We start from the raw sequence: 15,784 nt of genomic DNA on the forward strand, positions 1-15,784 counted from the left end.
GATCGGACTTTTCGGTAAAAGTGAGCAGTGGACGGCCGTCTTGGACGGAAAGGCAAGTTTGAATGAACTTGCACCGAGCACAGAGCGCCGCCGCACTAATGTCAACAACTCATTCAATAGCAGAGGGGCAGAGCTGTTACAGCGGACGGATATATGCAAACACGGCTGACGAAACCTTGATGAATGCGCTTTTTTCCCGTTTCGCGAGCTCCAGGACACTTGAAAAATGTCTCTCATACCGCTCCTTGCTAAGTTAAATGGTAGCTAGATGTGCGTTTGTGTGGAAATGTAGTTCACGAACAACAACAATAACAAAAAAACTGTTCACCTTCCCACCAAAACTAGTAAAACTGTTTACACGGCAATTAGAATTTCCCTCTACACCTTGAAATGGGTCCATTACAAGGGTGTAGGTTTGGTCTAAATATTGGTGGTGACGATATAACAACATAACCTGCATGTACACTTTTTGCTGGGGCCAGAACGTTAATAAAACCAAACTGATAGGTGAACGGGGGTCAGGGCTACATTTCTCACCAATATGAACCTAATGAATTGATAGGCTAAATGATCAATGCAAAAATAAATCTGTATTGACTTGTACTAACTTTCACACTGAAAATTTATAACGTTTTAATCTGATGAGTTTTCTTAAATCTATTTGCATAATTTTTTCCGTCTTGTTTTGAGTGTTAAAGACTAGTTAACAGATTAATGGGTCAGATTATTCAATTTACTTTAGGTAAATTTTACCATTTGTTCTTATTAAGCCCATGCGTCTAAAGGTTGGTCATTTTTCACCAAAATCAAGGGGGAAAATGATTTCAAATAATGTTTTGAACAATATCACTTCTTGAATAAAGAACATTTTTGACGAAAAAAAGCTTCTTTTTTTTTTAAAGATTAAATATACTCAATTTTTGCTTAAAATAAGAGTGTTAAGATGATTTTACGATAGCTCTTTTTCTTATTTCAAGAAATCTAAATAAAATTTACTTGAAGCACTGGCAGATAATTTCACTTATTTCGATTAGATTTACACTGAAAACAAGGGCATTTCACTAGTCATCAGCCAATCAAACGTGCGTTTGAGGGAAAAAAAATGGTGTCATTGTAGGAATGAAAGTAATTCACTTATTAATGGCAGGGTCAATTCTATCCTTGCAAAATATGTGAAGACAATCTAAATGACCTCTATAACTGAACTCATTATATAATGCAAATAAGGTTGCCTAAAAGTTGGTGGGGACAATTTGAGCATCCTGAAAAGTTCCGAGTGTTATGTCCCTAAAGTCCCTACGCAAACCTATGCCATTGGTCCATTAACAGAAGGACTAGTATTGTTGTGTCAATGTAGTACATATTAAGGCCAAATAAAAGGAAAAATAAGACTACAAGATGTAAGTAGTACTATTGCTAAAAGAATAAAAAAGTATTATCAAGTAGGGTAATGTATCTGTAATCAGCTACGCATTTTACGTACATGTACCGTAGCTGAGAGCTACGACATTAGCCTGGCTAATGAAATATTTCAAATAGCTCTTTGTTATGGTTCTTCTTGGGAAACAAAATGTGAAAAAAAAAATTAATTTGTCATGATATGATGCAATTTTGCCGTGGCACGACACGGTGAGGTGGTCCGAGTCCGATGCAGCCCACCACCGCATCTTCAAAAAATCCTAGGGGAAACCCTTTTTTTTTTTTTTTTTTTTTTTTTTTTTTTTGTCACTTAAACATTGCATTATTGTACCTCACAGTATCTTATTATTTACTTTCTTTCATCAATATGACTGCTCTGCCCTTTGGCGAAATGTGTATTTGATTATAATGCTGACTTTTATTTCGTGATACATGCTTTTATTTTGGCGCAGGAAGCTACTACTACCTGCTCTGGTAGTAAACACACCGGTCAAACCACACACAACACTCCATTTTGGTCCATCCAGAGGACAAAATCCACCCTGAAAACAAATGCAACTCAATATATGAAATTCCATGCAAATCATGCAATTAATTATACATCGGGGAGACAGGGAGGAGCTTTATTACAAGAAAAACAGAACACAAGAAGGAATGTGAGAAGGAGACAGCAATAAGACAAACAAGGGCAAAAAAAGAACTTACACAACAGGAACACCACAAGTCACCCATCACCGAGCACTGCAAAAGGGAAAATCACACTATGGACTGGGAAAAGGCCAACATCAGCGCTGGATCAGGGAGGCCACTGAAATCTGCAAGCGTGGCCCGAGGACCATCAACAGGGATGAGGGAGCATACATGCTCTCTACTAGCTAGACCAGCATCCTGGAAGAGTGAATGGTCAGCAGAGGGCGTGACTCGCCTGTCAAATCTGACAGGTGAGCCAGATTAAGAGCGTAAGAGCGCATGTACACACGTAGAAGAACGTATTTGCGCACACGAAGTAGAGCGCATGTGTGCACACACGAAGAAGAGGGCCTTTGCTCCTACAAATAAGTCGCGCAGCCCAGTGAGAGAGATAGAGGGGAAAGATTACATTTTAGCTTGTTGTCTAGCTAGGACGAGGCTCCAATGTCTTGGTGAGGACAATACAATGACGTATAATACATGTTTTATAATAGTTATTTGGGGATTTGGGGGGTATTTAGGGGTACTTGAAGGGTGAATTCGGGTTACGTCGCCAGTGTAGGAACAGAACTTGTTCGTAACCCAGGGACTACCTGTAGAAGTAATATCAACCAATACAGCAATTAGCAGGATTAGCATTAATGCTAATTTACAGTCATAGTCCCACAGGTATTATAGGCTTCCAACATTACAGTTATTAACATTATAACCATGTACAATTCCATTTCATTTCCCAAATCAAAAGTATGATGTGTTATCAAGACTGACCTGTGAGAGGCAGCATGGTGCCACACGGCATCCAGACTGCTGGAAAATACAAAGAGAAGAACAAGTACTAGTAGTAGTCGTAGAGGTAGTAGTAGTAGTTTTAGTAAAAGAAATAAGGAAAACTATTTAAAGGAGGAATTAGAGTTGGAATTGTTGTCATTTTTAGTGTGCTGAATCAGTCTTGTATCATTATTTATGCAAAGTGATTCATTCTTATCCGCCCCATCAGCATCTTGATTCTGATGAATCATGTTACCAACAAATACATAGAAAACAAACAAACAAACAAACAAACAAACAAACAAACAAACAAACAAACAAACAAACAAACAAAAAACCTGCAGTTATTTGGAAACGGGCTTTATTAGTGGAAAGCTCATTTAAATTTCACTTAAGTTGACACTTGTGGTTCTGATTGTATGTACACAGGCATGTTTATTTTTCTTTCAAAGCTTGTCTTTCTCTCATACAGTGTATAATCTTTTGTGCCCCCTTCAATTTTGCTTTCATCATCACTCTTTTGTCTGCATTAGCTCTCTGCGCCACTGTATTTCGTCCATCCTCCTTCACAGCTTGTATCTTTTTACTTATTCCTGCCTGCTTGCATCACTCTCCCCTGCCTCTCCCTCATCCTTCTGCCCCTCCTATCTTTCTGGCTTGCTTCATTCCTCTTCTTTTCCTTTCACCAATGCTCTCCTCCTCCTGCACTCTGTATCTTTTTTTTTTATTGCACCATTACCACTTAAGCCTGGTATCCATTACAGTGAGGGCATATAAGTGCAGGGTAAGTAGTAAAGTCGTCCTTCAACATACATTTCACTGCTGGAGTGTGGCGCCACATTTTGGCACATCAAAACACTCCATAAGGAGCCAGCAAAGTTGAAGTATTATTTCGTTGACTCTTTTGTCAATTGTCACATCTGACACCTTTTACGTCAACCCTTTATTCGTGGACATACACAAACATTGTGAATGTATATTAAAGCCTGCAATATTTGAGCACTTAGCAATCAGCATGCCATAATATCTCTGTATACAATATGTGTGCGTGCGTGCGTGTGTGGTTGTGCTTAATGCACCGTGATCATTTCCTCTTTCCACTTTGCCAACCGGAAATGCTCTCTTTGTCTTGACAGAATTTCTCTGCCTGGTTTGAAAACTACCAAAATGTAAGCATTGTTAATGGATTAGTTCAAGTACATGATATTTAAAACAGACAGTACAGATCGCATTATTAGTCCATTGTTGTATGTAAGTCTACGAGTTTCCATTGATCACTTTCAACGTACTGGAACGCTACTAAAATAATCCATACAGTATCCCTTTTTAGGCCTTTTAGAATTGGAGGGACAACCACAGATAAGCGGTATCAGAATGGTAGTGCCAGACACATTGCTTATTAGCCAGTCATTGATTGGTTGACCCGAATGTTGAAATTTCATGGAATAACTTCCACCGTCCATGCAATAATAGAAGAAAACCAAGTGCGTCTTGTAATTTTTGAAGTCTACGATAGAAATCAGTGTTGTTTTCGGCAACGATGACGATAACGAAAATATCTCGTCACCGAACACTATTCTTCATGACGAAGGCGAGACGATAACAACTAAAAACCTATTTTGGGAGACTAAAACATAATGGGACGAATGCCAGTTTTCGTCTGACGAGACGAGTACGAGAAGAAAATGCATAATAGTTTTCGTCACAATGTGTGACATTTTATCTGTAGTTAGCTTGCATGTAGCAGTGTCTGGTTGTGTCACTCATGATGTGCCATGCCCCCTCCCTTCCAGACTCACTAGTGTGTCGTCTCCAGTCTCCACGCAGGCTTGTGCCCACAGTAATATTTGTTTTCTTGGTCAGAGTCAAGATGCAATGTTGCTTACGCTGCTTCTCCGCTTGTCTGCGTGGCTATCGCATGTTTGATGGGATTCGCGCATGGCTGGATGTGATTGGGATTTGGGCACACTCTGGTGGGGCACCTTGGCGCCAGGATTGGCGATGGGGCGGTGTAAGGTGGGTTGCCAACAGGCTCACACTCACAAGGGATTCACACGATTATTGGATTCTAGATCACAGGGCTGATTTGTGTACACTCCACTCCACCCCTCCCAATCACTTATCTTCTAGACTCCCCCCTCCCCTCTTTGCCTGGTTAACAGGTCCCCCACATGCTGTCAACCGGAAATACATCTAGCTAACGATAACACCAAATTTTCATAGTTAGTGTAGGCGTTCAATGTATTTCTTGTTGTTGTTTGTGTTTCTTCTGTCTCTCTCTCTCCTTCTTTTCTTCTGTTCCCCCATAACCACCTTCTGTTCGCTGCTTTGTCTTAATAAATGAGATATGTTAAATGATCACAATGGGAGTAGGTCATACTCAAACGTGAAACATTAAAACTGCTCAGATCAACCGGACACGCAGAGTTCCATTCTCCTTGTCAAACAGCTGAACAGGACAGGTAAAGAGAGAAAAAAATATGCAATGTTGCTTTAGCCTTTAAAAGACTTTGCTGAGGGATCATCACATATTAAATGTAACTCGTAGCGTTAGCATAGCATTCGCATTCACATTAGGCTAATGCTAATGGTGAGCGTCCTCTAAACTCTCGGAAAACTTACTTTTATATATTGTTGTGTCCAGGTGGCTATAATTAATTAAAATAATGTTTGCGTACAGGTGGCTAAAATTTATTAAAATAATATATGTAATGTAATGTTTTCCTGCTGAGTGTTTATAATCACCAAGTTGGTGTTGTCCTTGTAGATGCTATAATTTGTTCTCGTCTGTCAATATGCATTCGAAATAGTTGGAAACCTTTGTTTATCTATTTATTTTGGGAGTGATTTTTTTTTTTTTTAATTTTACAGACAAGAACATTTTTAGTAAACGTCAACTACAACTAGACGAAGAGAAACACATTTTGAGATGACTAAAATGACTAAGACTAAAAAGTATTATCATTGATTAAGACGAAAATGGAAAGGGCTGCCAAAAACAACACTGATAGAAATAAAAGACACGCCGTCATAAATAGGGATGTCCCGATCACATATTTTTGCATGCGAGTCCGAATCTGGGTCACCCCATTTTGAAGAATTGCCGATACCAAGTCCCAATCCGATGCTTGTATTTTCAATGGGGGACTGGCAGCGATTGAACGATTGCTGCAAATCCTCCCGGTCAAAAGGTATTGGATGTCTCTTGCTGTCAATGCAGTCAATGGGTTAAAACTTGAAAATAAAATTAAATAAATCCATTTGAAAAACATGACCTTTTGTACCTGACTCCAATCCTTTGCAAATGACATGATTTCTTATTACGTGATCAGATCGGGGACATCCCTAGTCAAAAACATTACTTTTAATGAAGTCAATGATCCACATTGTCCTCTCCTGTTCATGTGCAGACACACTAACACAAATATAAAAAATTGTTTAAAATCAATCCCAGATACGCTGGCCTACTGGTGTAAATACCCAGAGGAGCACTAAAACTGTAATCACCAGTTGCTTAAAGACGTTTTTAATGTAAAGAAAAATATGGAATTACATCAGCGCTATTCAATACACTTAGCGGCTGAAGCACTTAATCATTAATGTAACTGATTGGAGATCAATATGAGCACACAATTAAGGGTGTAAATGTGCTCTGAGAGTGTTTCTAGGGTATTTGTGAATGAGAACACAACATGCAATGGCATTACGGTGATGTTTTATGGGAATATTGTCAAAAGACTGTGCCAACAAAATGAGTAACTGGACTCCAAATTGCTAAAAGTTTGAATTTCCAAGCAAGTTCCGAGCAAGAGATATACGAAGGCCTCAGGGAAAACATTCACTAACCTTGACTTGCTAAATGTTGACATTGAGGATAAGTCAAAGGGAGCCACTGTTTAGTCATACACATAGACACACAAAGACTAATAGATGATGAGTTAACTGGCCTCTCTGTACTCGTTCTTATCAGCTTTGTTTTTGACGTTCTGAAGCTATCGGTGGTCCGTCTCACAGCACACAGCACCGGCAAAGAGCAAACACCGATAATAATCTGCAATCAATAGATTGTATTGTTATTGATGATTGATCAAGAGAAGCTCGAGCAGCTATAAAGGGATATCCTGGTAAACCTCTCACCGCTGTATTTGCTGCTACAGTGGTACCTCGACACACAATCGCTACGACACACAATCTTTTTGATATCCGACGTCAAATTTGTTTCGACATCTGACAACTTGCTCAAAATACAAAGATTTATGTCAGCGCCGCAGTTTCTTTGTTTTCACGCAAGACAGACGCACGGCTGATTTTCTTGTGAAAGATTTCAACATAGGCTCCAAGAAAGTTTGTACAGGTGGTGAAAAAAGGGAAAAGGTGACGCTTACCAATGAAATGAAGATGGAAACGATAGAAAATATGACCATGGTGTGCGCGACCGTGAACTGGGTCCACAATACGGCCGTAGAATGTCTATGACCTCCTCCGACCTCCGTTCGCTATTCTCTATAGACCCTACTCACCAACGTCACAGAATGACGTGTCGCTGTATCCGGCCGCCATATTGTCCGTCTTTGTTTATCCGTATTCTCAATGGTTTCAATTTGTCGTGCAATTTATAGTGCAATTCATGGAAGCCCCGGTGCTTTCAGACGCTGTAAACTCATTGGATGCGTTGCATAAAAGGCGTTATGTCAAATATCCATTCGCCAGATCCATATTTGATGCCTAAATCGATATTTTTCGACCGGCTGTCTTCGCCCTCTCTGCCTGACATCTGCTACCCTGATATCTACAACTATCTTGTCCACACAAAATCAGCCTATTCTCACGGAAGTTTGAAAAACTTTAAGAGCAGCACTCTAAGCAACATTACTCCGTGTGACCCTTTACTTCCAATTTTCTAAAATGGCGACAATCAATAAAAAAAAAGTTGACTGCGATGGCCGACGCTTCAAGGATAGGTGGATATTGGACTATTTCTTCAATAAAACACGCAACAACTGTGTCTGCCTCATTTGCAAAGAGACAGTCACTGTTTTCAAAGAGTTCGATGTGACGCGATAATATTACCGAACAAGATACACTGACATGTACGACAACATTACAGGGAAGATACGCAGCGAGAAATTATAGCAACTTGAAGCTAGTTTAATTTCACAGCAGCAGTATTTCGCAAGAGCCCGAGTGTCGAAAGAGAACGCCACAAAGACGAGATTGTTAAAATTATGAATTAAAAAAAATAATAAAGCAAATGTGACACACAGAAGGGCTTGCTAAAATTTGTTTAAATATATTGTTCTATGTAAATCAGCCAAGGTAGCCCCCGCATTTTTACCACACCAAATCTGGCCCCCTTTGCAAAAGGTTTGGACACACCTGTTTAACTGATGATCCGTAGACGAGGCCAGTTTCTTTCACTTGGTACCAGCTAAATATTATTCAAAATATAATGATGGTGGAAGAAATAAGCATCTTGAATTTGAAACTGTATGTTATCGGCGATTAGCCTCGCAATGATCTTAATTGTGGTTGTCAGCCCAAAACCCTCTAAATATACAGTGCCTTGCAAAAGTATTCGGCCCCCTTGAACCTTGCAACCTTTCGCCACATTTCAGGCTTCAAACATAAAGATATAAAATTTTAATTTTTTGTCAAGCATCAACAACAAGTGGGACACAATCGTGAAGTGGAACAAATTTTATTGGATAATTTAAACTTTTTTAAAAAATAAAAAACTGAAAAGTGGGGCGTGCAATATTATTCGGCCCCCTTGTGTTAATACTTTGTAGCGCCACATTTTGCTCCAATTACAGCTGCAAGTCGCTTGGGGTATGTTTCTATCAGTTTTGCACATCGAGAGACTGACATTCTTGCCCATTCTTCCTTGCAAAACAGCTCGAGCTCAGTGAGGTTGGATGGAGAGTGTTTGTGAACAGCAGTCTTCAGCTCTTTCCACAGATTCTCGATTGGATTCAGGTCTGGACTTTGACTTGGCCATTCTAACACCTGGATACGTTTATTTTTGAACCATTCCATTGTAGATTTGGCTTTATGTTTTGGATCATTGTCCTGTTGGAAGATAAATCTCCGTCCCAGTCTCAGGTCTTGTGCAGATACCAACAGGTTTTCTTCCAGAATGTTACTGTATTTGGCTGCATCCATCTTCCTGTCAATTTTAACCATCTTCCCTGTCCCTGCTGAAGAAAAGCAGGCCCAAACCATGATGCTGCTACCACCATGTTTGACAGTGGGGATGGTCTGTTCAGGGTGATGAGCTGTGTTGCTTTTACGCCAAACATAGCGTTTTGCATTGTGGCCAAAAAGTTCAATTTTGGTTTCATCTGACCAGAGCACCTTCTTCAACATGTTTGGTGTGCCTCCCAGGTGGCTTGTGGCAAACTTTAAACGAGACTTTTTATGGATATCTTTGAGAAATGGCTTTCTTCTTGCCACTCTTCCATAAAGGCCAGATTTGTGCAGTGTACGACTGATTGTTGTCCTATGGACAGACTCTCCCACCTCAGCTGTAGATCTCTGCAGTTCATCCAGAGTGATCATGGGCCTCTTGGCTGCATCTCTGATCAGTTTTCTCCTAGTTTTCTCTCCTCCTGATGCTCCTTCCATTTCAATATGATGGCTTGCACAGTGCTCCTTGAGATGTTTAAAGGTTGGGAAATCTTTTTGTATCCAAATCCGGCTTTAAACTTCTCCACAACAGTATCTCGGACCTGCCTGGTGTGTTCCTTGGTTTTCATAATGCTCTCTGCACTTTAAACAGAACCCTGAGACTATCAAAGAGCAGGTGCATTTATACGGAGACTTGATTACACACAGGTGGATTCTTTTTATCATCATCGGTCATTTAGGACAACATTGGATCATTCAGAGATCCTCACTGAACTTCTGGAGTGAGTTTACTGCACTGAAAGTAAAGGGGCCGAATAATATTGCACGCCCCACTTTTCAGTTTTTTATTTGTTAAAAAAGTTTAAATTATCCAATAAATGTTGTTCCACTTCACGATTGTGTCCCACTTGTTGTTGATTCTTGACAAAAAAATTAAATTTCATATCTTTATGTTTGAAGCCTGAAATGTGGCCAAAGGTTGCAAGATTCAAGGGGGCCGAATACTTTTGCAAGGCACTGTATATTAAATGCATTTTTCCAGATATAAAATGACTACTACATAATCCGTGGTAATCGTTTGGAGCCCAGTTTTCTCGTCGAATTGCGGCAGCCCATCTCGCTCTCCTCTCCGGGTCTCTCGGAATACAGTAGAACTTCAAGTCTCTCCGTCTATCTTCTCTGTTATTGCAACCAACCGCCACACACGCCTTCACCATTTTGATTATTAATGTTAATGAGCAGAAAAACACGCCATAATAGGAGGAATTTACGTAGCGGTAATGCGTCAACACGACGAGTTGACGGACAATATAGCGCGGAGGCGTGGTTGTGACGTCATGTGAGTAGGGTCTATAAACTAATCTGTCTCACTATGTCGTCAGCCACGCGGTGCGTTCAGGCACACCATGCAAAACACATCTGCCACATTAGAACCCAATTCGTTACATTATTATAGGTATTATTATTTGTATTACTATTATTATATTATTCTGATATTTATTTATAATTGCTTTGTTTTGATCTGTGTAATTGCTGTTTGCAATAGTACCAGCAGTACTTATTGAGGATTTAGTGTAGGTTTTCGGGCTGTGGAACGAATTAATGGAATAATATTGTATTCTAATGGGAAAATCCTGCTCGGCAAACGTACGACCATCTCGATTTACAAACAAGGTCCTGGATTGACTTACCTTCGTATGTAGAGGTACCACGGTATTTTGATCAGTGCCACGACGTACAAGTACACTAATGTCCAAAAGTATTGGCACCCCTGCAATTCTATCAGATAATGCTCAATTTCTCCCAGAAAATGATTGCAATTACAAATGCTTTGGTAGTAATATCTTCAGTTATTTTGCTTGCAATGAAAACACACAAAAAGAATGGGGAAAAAAATTAAATCATTATCCTTTTACACAAAACTAAAAAAAATGGGCAGGACAAATGTATTAGCACCCTTTGGAAAATCACGTGATGCTTCTCTAATTTGTGTAATTAGCAGCACTTGTTACTTACCTGTGGCACATAACAGATGGTGGCAATTTCCAAACCACACTTGCAGCCAGTTAATATGGATTAATGTCGAGTCAATCTCTTTCATGTGTCTCTGTTTGTACCACATTGAGCACGGAGAAAAGAAAGAACACCAAAGAACTGTCAGAGGAGTTAAGAAGCAAAATTGTGAGGAAGCATGAGCAATTTCAAGGCTACAAGTCCATCTCCAAAGACCTGAATGGTCCTGTGTCTTCCGTGCGCAGTGTCATCAATAAGTATAAATCCCATGGCACAGTGGCTAACCTCCCTAGATGTGGACGGAAAAGAAAATTGACGAGCGACTTCAACGAAAGATTGTGCGGATGGTGGATAAAGAACTTCGACTAACATCCAAACAAGTTCAAGCTGTCCTGCAGTCCGAGGGTACAACCGTGTCAAACCGTACAATCCGTCGGCGTCTGAATGAAAAGGGACTCTAAGGTAGGATATACAGGAAGACCCCATTTCTAACCCAGAGACATAAAAAAGCCAGACTGGAATTTGCCAAAACTTACCTGAGAAAGCCAAAAACGTTTTGGAAGAATGTTCTCTGGTCAGATGAGACAAAAGTAGAACTTTTTGGTAAAAGGCATCAACATAGAGTTTACAGGAAATGAAACGAGGCCTTCAAAGAAAGAACACAGTCCCCAGAGTCAAATATGGCGGAGGTTCCCTGATGTTTTGGGGTTGCTTTGATACCTCTGGCACTGGACTGCTTGACTGTGTGCATGGCATTATGAAGTCTGAAAACTACCAACAAATTTTGCAGCATAATATAGGGCCCAGTGTGAGAAAGCTGGGTCTCCCTCAGAGGTCATGGGTCTTCCAGCAGGACAATGACCCAAAACACACTTCAAAAAGCACTAGAAAATGGTTTGAGAGAAAGCACTGGAGACTTCTAAAGTGGCCAGCAATGAGTCCAGACCTGAATCCCATAGAACACCTGTGGAGAGATAAAAAAATGGCAGTTTGGAGAAGGCACCCTTCAAATCTCAGAGACCTGGAGCAGTTGGCCAAAGAAGAATGGTCTAAAATTCCAGCAGAGCATTCTAAGAAACACAATGATGGATACCGGAAGCAGTTGTTCGCAGTTATTTTGTCTAAAGGTTGTGCTACCAAGTATTAGGCTGAGGGAGCCAATACTTTTGTCCGGCCCATTTTGGGGATTTTATGTAAAATGATGGGGATTTTTAAAAAATGTTTTCAATATCTTTTGTGTTTTTTCTTTGCAAGCAAAATAAATGAATATATTACTACCAAAGCATTTGTAATAGTAATCATTTTATGGGAGAAATTGAGCATTATCTGACAGAATTGCAAGAGTGCCAATACTTTTGGCCAGCAGTATATATCTGATTTCCTTATCTGTGAGATGCAAAGCAGCCCAGAGATCTGCAATTCAAAATTATAAAGGTCTATAGGACTATTCCAATGTTTTTTTTTTTTTTTTTTTTTTTAATAATCTATTTTAAGGCGGTTACACTTGAGGTTCTACAATGGTAGGTTTTACAAAAAGACCTGATGAGGATCATTTCTCGGGACAACTCACCATCCTCATCCTCCTGGACCTCACTGCTGCCTTCGATACAATCAACCACACCATCCTGCTCTCCAGATTAGAATCTTTACACATCACTGGTACCGCACTTTCCTGGTTTCGCTCCTACCTCACTGACCGACAACAATTCATCGCCATCAATCATTGCACATCCCCTCCTGTTCCCCTACCACAAGGTGTCCCCCAAGGTTCAGTTCAAGGTCCCCTCCTCTTCATTCTCTACATCTTCCCCCTTGGTCAGATCATCCGCAAACATGGACTCCAATTTCACTGCTAAGCTGACGACATCCAAATTTATATAACCACACAACAAATCTCGCACAGCACCCAATCCACACTTCAAAACTGCCTCAGTGAAATTAATTCCTGGATGCAAGAAAACTATCTTCAACTCAACAGTAACAAATCAGACATAATCATTTTCGACCCTGCAGCCCACATCATAGACAGTCAATTTTCCCTCACCATCAACAACTGCACCCTGCCTCTCTCAACACATTCCCGCAACCTTGGTATCATTTTTGACAATAAACTAAGATTCGACCACCACGTCAACCATATCACCAGAACTGCCTTCTTCCACCTCAAGAACATAGCCCGTCTTCGCCCCTCCCTCACCTTCTCTACTGCTGAAACCCTCATCCATGCCTTCATAACCTCCAGACTTGACTACTGCAACAGCATTCTCTTCGGTTCTCCATCCAAACTCATCAATAAACTACAATATATTCAAAACTCCGCTGCACCCCTTCTCACCCGGACCCCCTATAAGAACCACATTACCCCCGTCCTCAACAAACTGCACTGGCTTCCTATCTCATACAGAATTCAGTTCAAAATCATCCTTCTCACTTACAAAGCACTCAATAACTTCGCCCCGCCCTACCTCACAGACCTTCTCTGTCCCCACACCCCTTCCCGTCACCTCCGCTCTTCTAATGGAAACATCCTCGCACCGCCCAAACAAAGAACACACCGAACTAGGGGGGACAGAGCCTTCTCCGCTGCTGCCCCCTCCCTTTGGAACTCACTCCCAAAACCCATCCGTACCTGTTCAGACCTTCCCACATTCAAAAAACTGTTAAAAACTCACCTTTTTAAACTAGCTTTTAACTTATAATTATTTTCTTTGTTTTGTTCTGTTCACGTTGTTTCCTGTTTTTGTTCCTACTGTAAAGCGTCTTTGAGCATTGGTATAAGCGCTCTACAAATAAAATGTATTATTATTATTATTACTATTATTATTGTTTGTAAGGACGAATGGTTCAATATGGATAGTGAATGTATGAACGTATAAAACTAATTTTTATACGGAATAGATAGATAAATGGTTGTGTATGGCTCATAATTGAAATTAGAACGTGAGCAATAAATGCAGGCCAGAATGGTTGCAAAGCGAATGGGGGGACTGACATTTTCAGCTACTCTATCCCGGTAACCTGTCACTATTAAAGGCTGTAATATCTTCAATTGGATCCAATCCATCTAATCTAAAATCTTAATCCAATAACAGACAGTATCAACTAAATGAATCCAGTTATGTGGCACAATCAAATAGAAGAGGTTTCCACCCAATCTCATAAGTCTAATGCACATCAAATCAGAGCGACTTTTAATGCTTTTACCCCTAAATGTGAGGTAAGAAAAAAATAGGAAATCTGACCATGATAGTTTTCTTCATTGTCTAGGCTTATGTTCAGGTTTGCTTTTGACTCATCAGCACAAGCAGAGCCATTATCCATCCTTGGGGTCAACTGAACAGACACTCTCGAGGGGAGATAATATTTTGACTCCTACCTGGAATTGTGGTAAACTTTTAAAACTGAAGATGTTATTCATAACTTTTGCAGTATTTTTAACCAATTACAACTGTACTAAATAATAAAATGAAACATTAAAAAAGATTACAAATCTGCATCAAAACATGCGATAAGCAAATAATATATGATTGGTCTCAATTAAGTTAGACATACTTCCTAAATCAAGACACAGGACAACTTCAATGTTAGCTGTGTTGCATAAACTCCGTTGACATAACCACATTCTAGTAAAAACATCTCCGCAATTATGCAAGTCCCATCTCTGGACTTTAGTGTGTAGCCTGTCCACACTGCAAATTTAATTCAGACAAGCAAAATACGGTATAGTCAGGTCCAAAATATTGTTACATCAACACAAATCTCTCTCTCTTTTAATCTAAATAACAGCCCAATGGATTTACAATGAAATGAGCAATATGTGCTGTAACTATCATATCTAATTTGAAGGAAATTTTCATGAAATCATTCGAACAGTGTTGCAATTACTGTACATCTGTTTGTCGACATGCCACCAGCTCTACCAGAAGTAAATACTGTGATCCCTTGTTTTTTGGCTTTAATGGGGACACCAACCAGTGAAAATCCATAAAGTTTATTTACATACCATTATTACTATAAGGCGCACCTGACAATAACCACCACCCACCAAATGTGACACAAAAACGGCATTTGTTCACAGATAAGCCGCATTGGACTATAAGCCGCAGCTGTCCTCACTGTATTATGGGATGTTTACACCAAAATACTGTATATTAAGCGGTAACGCTGTATTTGACAGCGGCATCATACGACTGTCATAAGACCAAATGAACCACCATGATTCCTTCATTGCTTCAAGAAGCCATCACTGTTCCCTTGGGGAAGACAATCACCACGAAGTTTCGAACCAATTAGCTGAAAAGCTTCATTGCTTCAAAAAACCATCACTTGGGAGAGACAGTCAACCTCTTCTGCCACCTGCTGTCAACACTGTTATTGTCCAGCATGCCTCCTAGCATGCATTGCAGCGCTACAGATGTAAATAACAATCAAAATTCATGTTCTGTGCTAAAGCGATCAATTCAATTTATTCACACACACACATTCATATTTACAAAGTGTACATCATATCTCAGTGCTGAGCCAAGATTATGTGTGAGTCAGGTCTCCTTAAGAAGCTACTAAAAGCTTATAGTCAGGAGCCTGCATACATCAAGACAATCACAAGAAACATTATCAGATGAGCATAGGGTGAGTTGCAGTTTTTTACAGTGTTCTCTTACAAAAACATACTAATGTACAATAACTCAATATATATTTATATATATATATATATATATATATATACACAAACACACACACGCCCACCCACACACACACAGAAAAAAAA

The 15,784-nt window shown here is 39.9% G+C and overlaps 1 protein-coding gene across 2 annotated transcripts in view; it reads right to left on the reverse strand.

Moving 5' to 3' along the window:
- The window catches only part of onecut2 (one cut homeobox 2), a 53,511-nt gene that overhangs the window by 16,215 nt on the left and 21,512 nt on the right, over nt 1-15,784 (reverse strand). The window contains exon 2 of one of the 2 annotated variants that reach the window (XM_057818436.1): nt 2,878-2,916. The exons of the other annotated variant lie outside the window; for it this stretch is intronic. Coding sequence (XP_057674419.1) covers nt 2,878-2,916 — 39 coding nt within the window. The remainder of the gene's footprint in view (nt 1-2,877; nt 2,917-15,784) is intronic. 2 annotated transcript variants of the gene reach the window in all.

Source organism: Corythoichthys intestinalis, chromosome 17 (assembly GCF_030265065.1).
Source record: "Corythoichthys intestinalis isolate RoL2023-P3 chromosome 17, ASM3026506v1, whole genome shotgun sequence".
In the NCBI taxonomy this organism is placed as follows: Eukaryota; Metazoa; Chordata; class Actinopteri; order Syngnathiformes; family Syngnathidae; genus Corythoichthys; species Corythoichthys intestinalis.